Consider the following 19,574-nt stretch of genomic DNA (forward strand, 5'->3'; position numbering starts at 1 on the left):
TGTGAGCGAGGCCAAACAGCAAAAATTAAGATGTTTGTACACTAATGCAAGGAGCCTAGGTAACAAAATGGAGGAACTAGAGCTACTGGTGCAGGAAGTGAAACCAGATATTATAGGGATAACGGAAACATGATGGAATAGTAGTCATGACTGGACTACAGGTATTGAGGGGTATGTGCTGTTTAGGAAAGACCGAAGTAAAGGTAAAGGTCGTGGAGTAGCATTGTATATCAGTGATGAGGTACAATGTAAAGAAATAAGAAGCAATGAAATGGACATGACTAAGTCCGTCTGGGCAAAAATTACATTGGGGAAGAAAACTATTAGAGCCTCCCCTGGGATAGTGCTTGGGGTGTGCTATAGACCACCAGGATCTAATTTGGATATGGATAGAGCCCTTTTCAATATTTTTAATAAAGTAAATACTAATGGAAACTGTGTGATCATGGGAGACTTTAACTTCCCAGATATAGACTGGAGCACGAGTGCGATTCCTAGATGCGATAGCTGATGGATTCCTTCAGCAAGTAGTTGCTGAACCGACTAGAGGGGATGCCATTTTAGATTTGGTTTTGGTGAGTAGTGAGGACCTCATAGAAGAAATGGTTGTAGGGGATAGTCTTGGCTCAAGTGATCATGAGCTAATTCAGTTCAAACTGAACGGAAGGATGAACAAAAATAAATCTGCAACTAGGGTTTTTGATTTCAAAAGGGCTGACTTTCAAAAATTAAGGAAATTAGTTAGGGAAGTGGATTGGACTGAAGAATTTATAGATCTAAAGGTAGAAGGAGGCCTGGGATTATTTTAAATCAAAGTTGCAGAAGCTATCGGAAGCCTGCATCCCAAGAAAGGGGAAAAAATTCATAGGGAGGAGTTGTAGACCAAGCTGGATGAGCAAGCATCTCAGAGAGGTGATTAAGAAAAAGCAGAAAGCATACAGGGAGTGGAAACAGGGAGGCATCAGCAAGGAAAGCTACCTTCTTGAGGTCAGAACATTTAGGGATAAAGTGAGACAGGCTAAAAGTCAAGTAGAGCTGGACCTTGCAAAGGGAATTAAAACCAATAGTAAAATGTTCTATAGTCATATAAATAAGAAGAAAACAAAGAAAGAAGAAGTGGGACCGCTAAACACGGAGGATGGAGTGGAGATCAAGGATAATCTAGGCATGGCCCAATATCTAAACAAATACTTTGCCTCAGTCTTTAATAAGACTCAAGAGGATCTTAGGGATAATGGTAGCATGACGAATGAGGGTATGGAGGTAGACATTACCATATTCGAGGTAGAAGCGAAACTCAAACAGCTTAATGGGACTAAATCAGGGAGCCCAGATAATCCTCATCCAAGAATATTAAAGGAATTGGCACATGAAATTGCAAGCCCATTAGCAAGAATTTTTAATTAATCTGTAAACTCAAGGGATTGCACCGTATGATTGGAGAATTGCTAACATAGTTCCTATTTTTAAGAAAGGGAAAAAAAGTGATCTGGGTAATTATAGGCCTGTTAGTTTGACATCTGTAGTATGCAAGGTCTTGGAAAAAATTTTGAAGGAGAAGGTAGTTCAGGACATTGAAGTCAATAGTAAATGGACAAAATACAACATGGTTTTACAAAAGGTAGATCGTGCCAAACCAACCTGATCTCCTTCTTTGAGAAAGTAACAGATTTTTTAGACAAAGGAAACGCAGTGGATCTAATTTACCTAGATTTTAGTAAGGCATTTGATACCGTGCCATATGGGGAATTATTAGTCAAATTGGATAAGATGGGGATCAATAGGAAAATTGAAAGGTGGATAAGGAATTGGTTAAAGGGGAGACTACAACGGGTCCTACTGAAAGGTGAACTGTCAGGCTGGAGGGAGGTTACCAGTGGAGTTCCTCAAGGATCAGTTTTGGGACCAATCTCATTTAATCTTTTTATAACTGACCTTGGCACAAAAAGTGGGAGCGTGCTAATAAAGTTTGCGGATGATACAAAGCTGGGAGGTATTGCCAATTTAGAGAAGGACAGGGATATTCTACAGGAGGATCTGGATGACCTTGTAAACTGGAGTAATAGTAATAGGATGAAATTTAATAGTGAGAAGTGTAAGATCATGCATTTAGGGATTAATAACAAGAATTTTAGTTATAAGCTAGGGACGCATCAATTAGAAGTAACGGAGGAGGAAAAGGACCTTGGACTATTGGTTGATCATAGGATGACTATGAGCTGCCAATGTGATATGGCCGTGAAAAAAGCTAATGCGGTCTTGGGATGCATCAGGAGAGGTATTTCCAGTAGGGATAAGGAGGTTTTAGTACCATTATACAAGGCACTGGTGAGACCTCACCTGAAATACTGTGTGCAGTTCTGGTCTCCCATATTTAAGAAGGATGAATTCAAACTGGAACAGGTACAGAGAAGGGCTACTAGGATGATCCGAGGAATGGAAAACTTGTCTTATGAAGGGAGACTCAAGGAGCTTGGCTTGTTTAGCCTAACCAAAAGAAAGTTGAGGGGAGATATGACTGCTCTCTATAAATATATCAGAGGGATAAATACCAGAGAGGGAGAGGAATTTTTTAATCTCAGTACCAATGTGGACACAAGAACAAATGGATATAAACTGGCCACCAGGAAATTTAGACTAGAAATTAGACTAAGGTTTCTAACCATCAGAGGAGTGAAGTTTTGGAATAGCCTTCCAAGGGAAGCAGTGGGAGCAAAAGATCTATCTGGCTTTAAGATTAAACTCGATAAGTTTATGGAGGAGATGGTATGATGGAATAAGATGGTTTTGGTAATTAAATATTCATGGTAAATAGGCCCAATGGCCTGTGATGGGATATTAGATGGGGTGGGATCCGAGTTACCCAGGAAAGAATTTTCTGTAGTATCTGGCTGATGAATTTTGCCCATCTGCTCAGGGTTTAGCTGATCACCATATTTGGGGTCGGAAAGGAATTTTCCTCCAGGGCAGATTGGAAGAGGCCCTGGAGGTTTTTCACTTTCCTCTGTAGCATGGGGCACGGGTCACTTGCTGGAGGATTCTCTGCTCCTTGAAGTCTTTAAACTACGATTTGAGGACTTCAATAGCACAGATATAGGTGTGAGGTTTTTTGCAGGAGTGGTGGGTGAAATTCTGTGGCCTGTGTTGTGCAGGAGGTCAGACTAGATGATCATAATGGTCCCTTCTGACCTAAATATCTACGAATCTATGATTATGTTCGTTAAAAAAAAAAAGCATTAATTAATTTTATGACTGAACTCCTTGAGGGAGAACTGTAGGTCTCCTACTCTGTTTTACTCACATTCTGCCATATGTTTCATGTTACAGCAGTCTTGGATGATGACCCAGCATGCTGTTCATTTTAAAAATACTTTCACTGCAGATTTGAAAAAAACCAAAGAAGGTACCAATGTGAGATTTCTAAAGATAGCTACAGCACTTGACCCAAGGTTTAAGAATCTGAAGTGCAGTCCAAAATCTGAGAGGGAAGGAGGTGTGGAGCATGCTTTCAGAAGTCTTAAAAGAGCATTACTCCAATGCGGAAACTACAGAACTCCAGCCACCAAAAAAGAAAATCAACCTTCTGCTAGTGTCATCTGACTCAGATAATGAAAATGAACATGCATCGGTCTGCATTGCTTTGGATTGCTACGGAGCAGAACCCATCATCAGCATCATTTAATCCCCTGGAATTGGTTGAAACATGAAGGGACATATGAATCTTTAGCACATCTGGCACGTAAGTATCTTGCAATGCCAGCTACAACAGTGCCATGTGAACACCTGTTCTCACTTTCAGGTGATATTGTAAACAAGAAGCTGGCAGCATGATCTCCTGCAAACATAGACAAACTTGTTTGTCTGAGTGATTGGCTGACCAAGAAGCAGGACTGAGTGGACTTGTAGGCGCTAAATGTTTACATTGTTTTGTTTTTGAGTGTAGTTATTTTTTGTACATAATTCTATATTTGTAAGTTTAACTTTCATGATAAAGAGCTTGCACTACAGTACTTTTATTAGGTGAATTGAAAAATAATTCTTTTGTTTCTTTTTTATAGTACAAATATTGTAATAAAAAACAACAATATAAAGTGAGCACTGTACACTTAGTATTCTGTGCTGTAGTTGAAATCAATATATTTGAAAATGTAGAAAACATACAAAAATATTTAAATAAATGGTATTCTATTATTAATTGTTCTATTAATCTTTTTAATCGCATGATTAATCTTTTTTAATCACTTGACAGCCCCAGAGGTTACCATTTAAAACTTAATATATAGCTGGATGAACCACCCAAGCAGTACAAGCATAATGTTGAGGTGTGGGGGAAGTTGGTTCCTTCAACTATATCAGTATGATACTATGTTTGTTGGGAATTATGGGATCTAACATTTTCTGTTGTATTTCTAGTGGAGTGCAAAAAAAGCATGAAGGAAAATACATATGTTACAGATTTATTCTTTATATTGCCTTACGGGCTAGTGTCACCAAGATTGGATCTCTGTTGTGCTTGGTGCTGTGCAAACACATAGTAAAAAACAGTCCTTGTTATAAAGAGCTTAAAAGCTAAACAGAGAAGATAGATAAAGGACAGGAACAGAAACAGAGGCACAAGAGAGTTGCTCATGCCACACAACAGGCCAGTGGTGGTAGAGCTGGGAATAGGACTCGGGTCTGCTGGTTCCCAAGTAGACGGACAAATCTTGCTTACCATACTCATATGCAAGCAGCTTCACGGAAGTCAGTAAGGCTGGGAGGATTTCTACCACCAAAATAGATTTGTTGGGGTAAAATGCAGGGAAGAGGAATTGTCAACATAAGCAGAACATTGTTTGGGCACTTATTTTAAATGGGCAACTCTTCTTGTAACATAGGGGCTACACAAATTTACTCATTTATTTATACACTGAAGTAAAACAGACAGCGTAATTTTTGTTAATTAAAAGGGAAACTGGTTGAAAGCCATGCATTAACATTCCCAAACATTAAAATCCTTACCAAAGTTATTAAAACCACCTCAGACAATTAAAATGGAAAAAAAACATTTCCAAAGAGAAGTTAGATTTTTATGTGGTTTGTTTACTTTGGCATCACTCTCAGCTTGGACAAAGAAAAAGGACTAGTCAGTTCCACTTTTATTTACAATCAAGTTTTATTCTACTTTCTATTGATGCAGCAGTGTGTGGATTTTAAACATTGTAGGTAAAATTTTATTTAAGACAAATAAGAGGGAAAATCTTTCAACTTTAATTTAAGAATTATCAATGGAAGCATTTCTATTTCCTTTAGCATTAAGGGCTAGTCTAGAACTTCTATTATGGAGCATTCTTCAAAGTGCATCATAAAATTTAGCTGGGTAACAAGTAACCAGATTTTTGTCAACTACTAATGATGGTGTATAATTAGACTTATTACATATCCTGAGATTCAGTGGCAAAGACCACTGGATACAAAGTTAAGTGATGTCATTGACTCAAATATGAAATCCTTATTTTCTGGTTCTGTGGATATATCAAAAGTAAGAGATAAATTATTAATAAAAACCAAAACTATATTAAATATGGATCTGAAATCCTCATCTGCCTTATGGTTTGGAATGTCTCAACCACATTAAATATTAGCCTAAACCATCCACACTGGCTATGGGTAGCACTAATAATTGCAAAATAACTGACATACTATGGTTGAAGGAAGGGTTTTGTACCTCCAAAAGAGGCAAAACAACTTAGTTCCCCCCCACTCAGGCTGTTGAACAGGAGAGAATGGAACATAAATCTGAAAAAATTGATAGATCGAAATTATGAACATTTCTTTTAGATGGAGATCCAGCTACCATGTCACCTCCTCACTGGATGACTGCAAGGCATGCTACATGAGGCAACACATTAAAATTCTCTCTTCCTCTGCAGTCCCCTCAGTCTGAAATATCCCAATTTGTTGATCATCAGGGCATGTTGAAAGGCCCATCTCTTTCCCCTGACTTGGGGGGTGGGGGAGAAGAGGGACATGCTAAAAACTATCTGTGGATTAGACAGGCTGCTGTTTAGGTTTGATTTCATCGTGTTAGTTACTTTGTTTTTTAAGTGTGGGCTGCTGCTTTATTTTTTAAAGTTACTGTACTTTTAATTGTGTCAGAGGCAATTAGAGCTCTGGATAGGAGCTTTTCAAATACTGACTATGAAATGAGAGAAATAATTTTTAAGAGCAAAATGGGCATGTCTTAGCCTGTCTTTCTGACCCTAACCACAATCATGGACACACAAGATGTTGCCATGGACAAAGAATATACTTACTGAACTTTTAAAATACAAAATCCACTAATTTACATGGTTATTATATCAGTGTGTTTAGTGACAAAAGCACAGTATTATTTCTGGAGAACAATTTGCTCTTTCTAGAATGCAAAGAAGTTTTTCCTTCGACAATCGAACAGGTCCCGCAGCTATAAAATACTGTTATGGCGCCAGATGGTGCTGTTACACAGTCTTACCAAGTTGTTCCCAGCATGCAAGCCATGTTCAACCTTAAGGTAGATCTACAGTTCAAGCTGGGAGTGTGATTCCCAGTTCAGGGAGATGTACTCGTGCTAGCCCTCATTCGGCTAGTGCGATAAAAATAGAGTGTGGCCGCAGCCGTGTGAGGGCTAGCTGCCTCAAGTATGCACCTAGAGTCTCAGTTTGGCACACACTCAGGGCCCCAGCCCCTCCCGTTGTCTGTGCTGACACTTCTACGCTGCATTTTTCGCTTGCTACTGCTTCAAGTGAAGGCCTACCCTTAAAAGAAATGCTGTACTGTTATTCTGTGATGTGTATTATTTCAAGGGGAGGTACTGCAAATAGGAGAGCGTCCTCTTTGTATTAATCTAACTAGAGTCCATCCCTGAGGCAGAGTTGCCTCTGTAAAACTGAGCATTATTTTTGGGACTCAGATTTTTTAAAGAGACATTTGCTTGCATGCCATTTGTGACCACCTTTGTTCATGAACTGGCATAACAACTTGTACTAAAAATATACCCGGACTCCCCATCACTGATTTCTCTTCCAAAGGGAAACCAACTGCAAGGCCCAGACATCTGCTAGTGACACAGAGGCAACACTATCCCCATTTGAGGCAGAATTTCAAGAAAACAGAGACATCCAATAATTTGTCATGAGACACTGTCATAAATATAAAGGGAAGGGTAAACACCTTTAAAATCCCTGCTGGCCAGAGGAAAAATCCTTTCACCTGTAAAGGGTTAAGAAGATAGGATAACCTCACTGGCACCTGACCAAAATGACCCATGAGGAGACAAGATACTTTCAAAGCTGGAGGGGGGGAGAAACAAAGGTTCTCGGTCTCTGTGTTGCTTTTTCCAGGAACAGAAAAGGAATGGAGTCTCACAACTTAGTAAGTAATCTAGTTAGATATGCGTTCGATTCTGTTTTGTTTAAATGGCTGAGAAAATAAGCTGTGCTGAATGGAATGTATATTCCTGTTTTTGTCTCTTTTTGTAACTTAAGGTTTTGCCTAGAGGGATTCTCTATGTTTTGAATCTGGTTAGCCTGTAAGGTATTTACCATCCTGATTTTACAGAGGTGATTCTTTTACTTTTTCTTCAATTAAAGTCCTTCTTTTAAGAACCTGATTGTTTTTTCATTGTTCTTAAGATCCAAGGGTTTGGATCTGTGTTCACCTATGCAAATTGGTGAAGATTTTTATCAAGCCTTCCCCAGGAAAGGGGGTATAGGGTTTGGGAGGATTTTGGGGGGGGAAAGACGTTTCCAAGCAGGCTCTTTCCCTGTTATATATTTGTTAGACGCTTGGTGGTGGCAGCAATAAAGTCCAAGGGCAAAAGGTAAAATAGTTTGTACCTTGGGGAAGTTTTAACCTAAGCTGGTAAAAATAAGCTTAGGGGGTTTTTCATGCAGGTCCCCACATCTGTACCCTAGATTTCAGAGTGGGGAAGGGACATTGACAGACTCACTGCATGGAGACTTTGTGAAAGGGCTAAAACTGTACATGACTCTCAACTGCAAGGTCCTGGTCCCGTAGGTCAGACCTTTCCTAATGTTTGTAGATGCTTTGATTTGGGTCGATTTCTACCTAAAAGACTGGCTGAATTTGGAAATATACCTGTTGTAGAAATTAAAAGAAAAACATGTTTAAGTATTTCTGCTTCATCACTTCAGCATTTAATTTATGGTCTCAAGACATTTTGGAGGGAATAAATGAAAGTGGTACATGCAAGACTTTGTTCACCTTGACAAAGCCGTGGCTGGGATGATTTAGTTGGGGATTGGTCCTGCTTTGAGCAGGGGGTTGGACTAGATGACCTCCTGAGGTCTCTTCCAACCCTCATCTTCTATGATTCTAGGTGATTTAGCCCCAAGCAAGGGGGCCTTGTATTGCTCTCTAGAGTCACCTGCCAACCAACCAAAAAGAAATATTGATGGGTTTGGAAGGGAGTCCTTTCAAGCAGAAGGCAGAGCTGTGATGCAGGAAAGGGGCAGAGAACTTGCAAGGCAGTAAAACGAGGAGGATCTGCCTGAGAAAAAGCCCTGCCTCTGTGGTACTCACTGATCTGGAAATCAATGCTGACACCACACTGGTGAAAAAAAAGAGAAAAAGTCTAGCACTACTGTCCTATTATCTTCTTTCCTTTTAGAAGGACAAGCCAAAAATGCCAATTGTTTTTAGATGGCTTATAAAGAGATCCAAAAGCCAAATCTGACAGAATAATTTTATGGGTAGCTGAACTAAATCAGAAACATTTCAGTTTAACACAAAAAGTTATTGTACAAATTTACCCACAGCAAATGTTTTTTAGAATACATTTGACAAAAAGTTCAGGTAATTTCCCTCCTTTTATTTTTTTTAAATTTAATAATTTATTTAAATTTCCCTACTTCTGAGCTTTCCCTGCAAGCAGAAACAGAAATGCCAGATTTCAGCGAGGGAGGATGTTTTGTGAAACAGAGAATTCTGAGTAATTTCAAACAAACATTCACATTCCTTAGAATTTATCTGAACTACTGAACCCTTTGAAGTCCATTAATCACCAATAGTTTTCCTTCCATTCCCTGGATCATTTTAGTGCCATATATAGAAATATCCCCACAAATGTCCCCCTCAGTTTTACCACATCCTTTGAAACCTGCATGTCAGCTGCAATTCTTCTGGCTGAAGTGGGACTGGAGGAGAATTATCCAAATAACACTTAACCATCTGAAAGGGACTCGTTTTAATTCAAATTAAGTCTTTCCCTCAGCCTGGATTTAGCACACTAGCTGTACAAGACTCCCAAGCCTTGTCAGTTCATGCACTGACAGACTGAATCCAAGAATTAAACCCAAGATCTCCTTTGTGGCAGCATAAAACATACTGCTATCAACTCAACTATGTAAAAGAAATTTTTATTCAGTTATAAAGGTATCTTTCATGCATGCATTTCAAAGAGCTGGAAAAAACCCCCTGCAGATAGATATAAGCAAGACAGAGTTTTAAGTGGACTCAGAGTTTAGTAAATGCAATAGCAGCCTTCATATGAGATGGAAAGGAATTATAAGTGACAAGTAAGCATAACAAAATGACCCAAAGATGAAGGACCTGTCTGCACACAGACAACAGATGGAAGGCCTGATTAAGGATGAGATCATTTTAGCACCGAACACAGAGCATAGAAATGAACCAATTCACCTGGAAACTGCTTTAACTTTTCTCTCGGGCTGAATTCTACAGCCCTGAATTGAGTAAAACTTCCACTGAAGTCAGTTGGCATTTTGCACAATTCAGTTCCACAGAACTGGGCTCAATCTATCTTTCTTTTTAAGGAACACAGAGCTTGTGTGGTCCGTTCCTAATTTAGGAACAGGGATGCTGTGCTACATATAATTCCATATAGTAGGAGTGCTTTGACACTAAAGAATATTTACAGGATCTGTACACCATGCAGAAAGAAAGATTGGGCCTTCTGTTTCAACACAGAATGAAAAGGTGAGGAACCAAGAACAAATGGCAACCAGGAAGACAGTGGTTTCAGCTCTTGATGCAACAGACCATCTGAACAACTTACAGCAAACTCCAAAACTCAGGATGTGTTGGGAAGAGTCTGGTAAATACTCAGATAATGTTTGTTTAAAGGTGTATTGTAATGGGGTGGTTTGTTCACTGTAAACAGGAGTGGGGCATAAAGCCTTGGACTGGACAGCCCTGTTTCATGACACATCCCCTTTAAGGAAACAAGTGTTCAAGAGAGCAACCGACAACCTTGGAAATGGGACCAGGTATTGGTCTGGGAGCTACTTCCTGAGCATGATAAAAAACAGCAGTTGGGGAACTCCCAAAAGAAGAGAGAGCAGACAGCCTGGAGAATGAGCACTTTTAGACTAATTTTGTTACATTTGCAAGCAGTTGATTCATGGATAGGAACAATATTTCAAAAGTCTCTCTCTAGATTTAATAGACTTTAATCAAATGCACAGGAGGAAGAGTAACAGAAAGACTCAGCAATAAATACACCAAAAAACCCAAGTCCACAAGCAGTTTCCACAGTAAACAAAATATTCATTTTTCAAGAGATGAAGAAGAGATTAAATGTCAAATCATTTGAAGCAACAGTATTAAGAAAGGGAAAAGAACATTTTAAGATAGGGTCTGCAATGATGAGGAAAGTCAGGGAAGCAAAGAGAAATGGGAGTTCCAAAGATGTGGGAGTACAACAGAGTAAAGCATGATCTTTGTAAATGGCAACAGAATAATGAATTACACAGCTAGCCACAGTAGGAAGATTGCGAGAAGACAAAGAGGCCAGGATGTTGGAGATTAAAGGGAATAATGACTGGCTTCGGCACAATCACTGAGTGTAAGAGTGTGATTTTTACACAGGGATAGGAAGCCATTAAAAATGAAATTGGGGAAGACTTGAAAGCAAAGCAAAGCAAAATTAGATGAATTTAGTGGTAAGAAACCCTCATGTGACTGCATCACAGAACTTTATCTTTCTTCAATAATGAAAAATCTTATTGTCTGGGCTATTGCAAACAATAGCTTTCTGAATTATTTATGACAGCTGAAGCCATGAAATTTCAAATGGTGCACTGGTATCAAATAGCAATGGACTTGTGCACTCAGTCTGAGGTAGATAGTTGTGTCCATATATATTTCTACTACCCTATACACCTCTGAGGAAATCTAGACCCAGAATCTTGGAGTCTTAGATGTCTAGTGGGTTCAACAGATCCTAATATTGCATCTTATCAATTCAGAGCTACTTATGGTGGCCAAAGTCATCTCTGATGTCCCTTCTCCGGTTTAGCATATTCAAAAGATATTTTTATCTCTGCTATAAATGAAGGCTTTTAGAATAAACCACTTTTATAAGAGCAAGAATGGAAGAGATGTACTAGCATAAACAAAGAAGGGCGTATATATATGCGTGTATTTTATGTATATAAACATTTTCATTGCAGTCAAAGAAGTTCTGCACTATTGCAACAGAGCCTCTCTATTCTAGCTATGTTATACAGGTCTCAAGATAAGCCACATCATACACTACTGACATTCATTTGGCACCAGGTCTTTTAAAAGGAGAAAGAATTGCTGATCTCTAATAGGAATTCCATAACAGATTTTCATAAAAATTCACTACTTACAGTAAGATAAGACACAGGTGTAATGTGGGGAGGACAAATAACTGGACTTCACCAATTTGAATGGTCTAGGTATTCAAACATTTCAGTGGACAGGTTGAGAGCCTCCAATTCTAATACATGTGATGACAGAAAAGACTTTAATGAGTGTGTGCTTGTATGTACACACACAATATGAGACACAAAGACATAAATGAAAAATAAAATTTGATTTCAGAAGCTCATTTGAATGTCATCACCACTAAACTTGATCTGTCTACTATGCAATCTTCCTTGGGTCCAAACTGAGCCCAATTAAAATAGTACAAAAAAGGATGACTGTCTCAAATGTTAAACACTTCTCTGTAGGTCTCCTCCAAGACTACCTGATGAAGAACTTGAATGGCCTATAAAACACAGCCCTCTATATTTGGGTATTTTTAGTTTTTAAAATAGATTAGAGTAGAAGGGGAAGTTCACCAATTTTGTTGGCTGTCATCACATCTTAACATGATACAGTGATGCTGCGCAACATCATCTGTGGTGACGAGACATAGCAAGAGGAAAAGAATGGGAACAAAAGATTAAATAGATCTGAAAGTAGTTTCTGTCCCCAGTAGCTGGCCCACTGCCAGACAAGCAAAAGAGTATCTGCTTGTGTGAAGCATTTACTGCTTTGAAGACGATCCCCAATTCCTCTAAAAAGATATATGGTATATATACCTGTATGTAGTGTACTTGTAGCCATGTTGGTCCCAGGATATTAGAGAGACAAGGTGTGTGAGGTAATATCGTTTATTGGACCAAATTCTGTTGGTGAAAGAGACAAGCTTTAATAGCTCTGTGTGGCTTGAAACCTTCTCTCTCTCACCAACAGAAGCTGGTCCAATAAACGATATTACCTCACACACCTCGTCTCTCACATTTATACTTGATCAGAAGGAGAAACTGTACTGACGCAGAAATAAATATAGCTGGTCTGAGGTGCAGGAAGAGGCCTTAGCTCAGAGCATCTGAGAAACTCTGATAAAACTTCTCAGACTGCAGGCTGTTGCAAGACATTTTAAAACATACAGTAGAGTTTTAAGCAAAGTATAGATTTGTGGATCTGTCTTTCTTCCCCCTGAAAGGTGAAAGGGAGCTGGTGGCAGGGTTTCCCTCTTCCACCTTCCTCTGTGGGGGATAAGGAGCCAGAAGGAAGGATGTGAGACAGAGCTTCCTTCAGAGGAGGTGGAAGATGTGAACTCCCAGCTGGTCATTCACTCTTCTCAGGTGCTGCTACTGCTCTATTTACAGCTGGGAAGGCAGAGGGCCCCAGAAGCAACTCAGCCAGTCACCAGGTCTTGCTCACCTCACCAGCCAAGGTGGAGGGGATGCTGTAAGAGAGTAGTATGTATTAAAACAAGGAAATCGAGAGGATGTTGAGCCCTCCATCTCCTTGAAGCAGAGACAATGGAGCTGCTCTCCCTCTGACTTTAAGCATGGGTAGGATATAATAGAGGGCAGTGATCAAACTAAAACACACTGAACCAAGATTCTGTGAAGGTGTTGGAGTGTTTATGGCAGGAACCTTTGCTCATTGCATGGGAGTGAAAAATTGTGGATTTGATAGCAACCACCACCACTTCCTTTATTTAAAGTCCCTCAGAACTAAAGAGATTGTTGATGATGAATTCATCTGCCAAGGAATACAGACTTACAATGCCAATGAGATATGTTTCTATGGATTCAATTATGTTGAACTTAGTGGTAAAGGGAATCTTAAACACCTAAGAGTTGAGTGAATGTGCTCCTATGACTGATTACATTCCAGACTTGGAAGACAGATGAAATCAGGTCACAGAGGAGGCAATATTGTCAACATATATTTAAAAAGGTCCTGTCAGCAGCCTTGTAGTGGCCCATCCACATGTTCATAAATAAGTGATGTGGGAAAAGATGATTTCCCACCATATGGTTTGAACAGATTTTGTTTGGTCTAGAACTTATACTTAAGTTTCATTAAATAAATTATCATGATTGAACTAGTTTACAGACCACATACTCATATGAAAGTAAATATCTGATTGAAATGGAATTAACTCCTTGCAGATGTGCATGTGCACACATGCTTTAGTGTTGTCTACATCAAATAACTGCAGGAAATTAACTGAATTTTAGTCAAATATGTTTCCCCCCCCCAAAAAAAAATCTGGCAAACCAATTCTTTTTCCATTTTCACTTCCAGCACTCTTTTTCAAAACTAGACTCGATAAGAGGCTATAGAGTTATGAATGATGCCAAATTAAAAACAGTGTACAATACTTTATTGTTATGCCTACATAAAATGAGTTAGGTATGTTTTAGGGACATTTGTACGTGGTTGCAGCTTGAGCTTTATCCATTTCTCCCATCCAGGCTGTAATCTTAGGTGACAGTACAGTACTGAGACAGAATCGTTGTTGGATGAAAAAGTGACACAGATCTGGATATCAAAGTTTCTATGTTTATACCAAAGGAGTACTTGTGGCACCTTAGAGACTAACCAATTTATTTGAGCATGAACTTTCATGAGCTACAGCTCACTTCATCGGATGCATACCGTGGAAACTGCAGCAGACTTTATATACACACAGAGATCATTAAACAATACCTCCTCCCACCCCACATATCTATTCAGAGGACACCATCACAGGGCCTAATAACATCAGCCACACTATCAGAGGCTCGTTCACCTGCACATCCACCAATGTGACATATGCCATCATGTGCCAGCAATGCCCCTCTGCCATTTACATTGGTCAAACTGGACAGTCTCTACGTAAAAGAATAAATGGACACAAATCAGATGTCAAGAATTATTACATTCATAAACCAGTCGGAGAACACTTCAATCTCTCTGGTCACGCAATCACAGACATGAAGGTCGCTATCTTAAAACAAAAAAACTTCAAATCCAGACTCCAGCAAGAAACTGCTGAATTGGAATTCATTTGCAAATTGGATACCATTAATTTAGGCTTAAATAGAGACTGGGAGTGGCTAAGTCATTATGCAAGGTAGCCTATTTCCCCTTGTTTTTTCCTAACACCCCCCCCCCCCCCCCAGACGTTCTGGTCAAACTTGGATTTAAACTTGGAGAGTGGTCAGTTTGGATGAGCTATTGCCAGCAGGAGAGTGTGTGTGTGTGTGTGTGTGTGTGTGTGTGTGTGTGTGTGTGTCCCCCCGGGAAAAGCGGGGGTGGGTGAGAAAGCCTGGATTTGTGCTGGACATGGCCCACCTTGATTACCATGCACATTGTAGGGAGAGTGGTCACTTTGGATGAGCTATTACCAGCAGGAGAGTGAGTTTGTGTGTGTATGGGGGTGGGGGGGTGAGAAAACCTTGATTTGTGCTGGAAATGGCCCAACTTGATGATCACTTTAGATAAGCTATTACTAGCAGGACAGTGGGGCGGGAGGAGGTATTGTTTCATGATCTCTGTGTGTATATAAAGTCTGCTGCAGTTTCCACGGTATGCATCCGATGAAGTGAGCTGTAGCTCACGAAAGCTCATGCTCAAATAAATTGGTTAGTCTCTAAGGTGCCACAAGTACTCCTTTTCTTTTTGCGAATACAGACTAACACGGCTGTTACTCTGAAACCTATGTTTATACCATACCTGGTATGGTCTGCTTATACCTCAGACCATACCATCTTACCATTTCTTTATCAGATTTTGCATAAAATTGAATCCTTCAGGACAATAGGAATTAATGAGTATCCATCACCACAAACTGGAACCTACTTGAAATGAAAGAACAGAAGCACCCCAGAGAAAACCCACCTATCCAGAGTTAAGAAATAAAGAACATTTTTAGAAATCTTTCCAACCAAGTTTTGTTCTCAGTCTTTTTTTCTTAATATTTCTGTCAGTTTCCCTTTCCCCCTCCCAATGTCCTGTATGATTTTGATCTGTAATTAAACAACATGCAGTAAAATACAGGCTAGGATTGATACTCTGCCCCCCAACCCCTCATCTTTAAAAAAAAAAAAAAAAAAAAGGGATTAACTGTTCCATCTTTTTACTCATCTCAATGAAAAATGAAGCAGCAGGAAGAAATTCTCCCCAAGATAAATCCTATCACTTGTTCATCATGTCACCTACAGCATAACCTATTTATATATAATTCTGCAAAATTAATGGAGCAGTCTTCCCCAAAGAGAGGCAGATACACTGAGAACTTGATAGCGCTTGTTATGCCACAGTTAGGACAATTAAAGGTCTTGGCTGACAGACTCAGACCTCTCCATGCACCACGAGCATAACAGAATCTACTTTGCATAAAACAACAACAATTTTGAAGGGTATTTGAAGGGACATCTCATTAAACAATCTTCCAGGCAGAGAAGACTGGACACCTTTAGGTTTAGTATTAAGTGTTCTCGAACTAGCCAGCTTTTCACTGTTCTGCAAGGTTTGACTTAATTATGAGAACACACTTCAAAGTACAGAAGATAATTTGAAAACAAATTCTGTAAATGAATATAAGCAATAAACTCATCTGCAATTTATAAAGGCTCCTAGTTGTAAAAAATATTAAAAGAAACATACTAAATATGTTAACACTGTATTAAATCATTTTAGAACAGAATAGAAATGAACAGGGTAAGCAGAGCCTGCTATTATAAAATTTGACCAGTGAAATTCCATTAATAAAATGGATCCCAAATGGTTTTCTTAAGATACACCAGTTTGCTATTACACACAAATGCATTAAGAGACTTGGCAGAAGGAACGCTACTGCCAGCATGATAGGTTTCTAAGGCCTTGTCTACACTACAGGGAAAAGTCGATATAAGCTACACAATTTGAGTTACGTGAATAGCGTAACTCAAGTCAACGTAGTTTAGATCTACTTACTGCGGGGTCCACACTACGCGATATCAACAGGAGACGCTCTCCCGTCTATTCCTGTTACTCTTCTTGATCCGGTGGAGTACAGGAGTCGATGGGAGAGGGATCTGCGGTTGATTTAGTAGGTCTTCACTGGACCCGATAAATTGACTACCAATGTATCGATTGCCATGCATCGATCCCCTGTTAAATGTAGACAAGCCCTAAAGCAGTTTCTTTCGGAGCTAAACTCTTTTCAGCAAACCTTGTTCCCATGTGTCTCACACGACGGGCCCAATCCTGCAAACATATGTGAGAGTCATTTTACTCATGTAACTAGCCCCACTGAACTCAAGGTACTCAAGTCCCTTTGTGCGTGAAAGATTAGAAGTTAAGTATGTGGTTTGCCCCATTCACTCAGTAAACGTTGGATCACAGTTCAGAAGATGCCTGATTTTGTTCTGCTAGTCTCTAGTAATCTGTTCAGTGACAAAGTGTCTGCTACAGAATATCACGTCGGTACTTCAGGGAGGAAGAAGAAACGCGAGGTACAACCATATTTACAAAGTCAGGCTTCATAAAGTTCTAAATATTAAAATAAAAATTGTTTATACCTGAAACCTTCATAAACACTTGAATGAGTTTGGAAAGTAAGGTCAATTTTATCTTAAATCAATAACTTATTGTTAAAATGGACACCTTATATAATCAAGACATGCTATACTTTAGGTTCTGATTCAGCAGAGCACTTAAACACATGTTTAAGTACTTTGTTGAAATGGGAACTTAACTGTCTTTCAAAAATCACACTGCTGGCCAAAAGACAACGTCTCTGCAATAGAAAGCACTTTTTACTTCACAGCTCTTGATAAAACATTCCTTTAAGATGACACTGGATATAAAGAAGGATTTACATACATAAAACTATAAACTTGCATATGGAGCTTTACAATGTGAAAATTTCAAGGGATGTTACCATTACTCAGCTGGTTCAGCTGATAGACAATCTTGTTATGGCGATCTTGAGAGAGAGAGAGACAAACACACACACACACACACCAGAGTAGGCTAACTCCCTTCAAAGTTACTCATTTTATCTAACACTGATTCACACAACTCTGGCTTCTCTATACTTCAGGTGCATTGAAAACGGAGCCACAAAGAAAGAACTATTTACAGACATGAAGTGCAAAACTGGTGCAGATACTATACATATAACATTTTTAACTGGAGAAAAGAGGTCTTGAAAAATATCAGCTGAAATAAGATAGGAGCAGATGTGACAGGGAAAAGAAAAAGGAAGTTTCAGAAGGAAAAGAAATACTGACAGTTCGTGCAAAAAATAAGGCCTTGTATGTGTCTCAATCATAAAAAAAAAGTTTATGACATCCATTTTTAGTTTTATATGCCTTTTATATACCTATTTCAGGTAGCTGATTCACATTATAATATACTGAATTTCCTGCTACTCAGCAGCGCTTCTGCTTGCATTGATCAAGGGCCAGATTCAACTCCCTCTGATTTAAATGGAAAGACTGTCAGAGATGTTAGAATTAGGCCACATTTTGCACTTTGATAAAACCCTACTGATAAATTCTCAACATTTACAAGATTAATGTGTCAATGAGAACTCTGTGTAGACTTTGGTGTTCATGTAAGAGAACACTTCCCTTTTATTTTAATTAAGAAAACAGCCAAAAAAAAAAAAAAAAAAAGACTCCTATCTTTTAGCGATTTGGGATTTAAATCCGGTCCTAAGAGAATGACCCACCCAACTCGGCAGATCAGTTGTTTATATATATATTTTGCAACACAAGAGATTATGTTTTCCCAACAAACCTGTTTGTTAGCTCAGTAATAAGTGAATTGATTATACTTCATGATGCTTACTTAAGCAAGGAAAACTGGTGTTCATTTTCATAAAATCACAGCCTCATTTTTGTGAACACAATAGTCTGAAACTTTACAGTATTTGTTAATATTTTTGTTAACAGGGCTTAACATTTTTCTCAAGTAAATGCAGAATAGTAAAACTGTACTGCCTTTTAAATATGCGTATCTGTTTAATCCTTACAGTTATCGTCCTTGTAATAGGCAGAAATATGAATACCCTTGATGGTTATAAGGCCTCATGTTTCAAAATTCAGAGCTGCAAATTTCTCTCTACTAAATATTACTGCACCTATTATTTAAAAGTTAGACTTGGCTCATTTTACCTTCCATAAGCAAATCGTCTGTCTTTGTGATGGTCACCAAAAGTATCCCAGAGTCTGAGAGAAACGCTCACTTCATCAACAACATCCCGGGAGCGTTCAAGGACCTAAAATAGAATAGACATTATATTTTCCTCCCTCAATTAAAAAACTCACTACAGGTAAAATTGCTACTCTCCTTGTAAAAAAGATATGATGCATGCTACACCAAACTAGCACAGTGTTAAACTTTATAATATGTAAGCACAATATGAGTATTTTAAATATGTTCTTGTCACAAAAAAATTCGGAATGTAATTGTGGGCTTAGAGAAAAAGTGGATGCCTTGCATGTTAGATGGTAGCTTCAAATACTTTTTATTTTTGAGTTGCCCATTACCATATCTTGACCATTAAAGAGCTGATCAATAACAATACAAACTTATTGTGTGCACTACACATTTAATAAACTGGAAAATCCTTACCTCTTGGCAGACACGGTACTGATCAATTGCCCAGACGGTTGGTACGTGAGTTGCCAGGAGCTGATACTGTGTCAAAGTGGTATTGCATGCCCTTGCGCAAATTAAGCGAGTCTTCCCCACTGCATTATCGCCAACTACCACACATTTTATGGTTTCAACGTTGGGTCTTTCGTAGTCCATGTCAGTGTCCATTTATCAAGAACTGCAACAAAATAGTTACATTTGTTTTCTAATATAACAGAAGTTGTGTTATTTACAATAAGATCCTTCCACTTGCTAAAGACAAGAAAGAAGTCTTAAGACAAAGCTTATGCAAGTTGTACTAAAGTTGATGAACAGTTCCTTCATATAGGACACACAGTTACTGAAACATTTTTTACCTTGAATGGCTTATTCCAGTTAGCATGTTATTATCTCCTTGGTTTTCTGTA

General features: G+C 38.8%; 1 protein-coding gene across 1 annotated transcript in view; it reads right to left on the reverse strand.

Annotated features, from left to right (window-relative positions):
- Positions 1–19,335, reverse strand: part of RHOBTB1 (Rho related BTB domain containing 1) — a 39,553-nt gene extending 20,218 nt beyond the window's left edge. Inside the window, exons 1-2 of the mRNA XM_077822593.1 lie at positions 19,144–19,335; positions 18,684–18,787 (exon numbers count right to left, since the gene is read on the reverse strand). Coding sequence (XP_077678719.1) covers positions 18,684–18,787; positions 19,144–19,335 — 296 coding nt within the window. The remainder of the gene's footprint in view (positions 1–18,683; positions 18,788–19,143) is intronic.
- Positions 19,336–19,574: the final 239 nt, after the last annotated feature.

Source organism: Eretmochelys imbricata, chromosome 7 (genome assembly GCF_965152235.1).
Source record: "Eretmochelys imbricata isolate rEreImb1 chromosome 7, rEreImb1.hap1, whole genome shotgun sequence".
Classification (NCBI taxonomy): domain Eukaryota; kingdom Metazoa; phylum Chordata; order Testudines; family Cheloniidae; genus Eretmochelys; species Eretmochelys imbricata.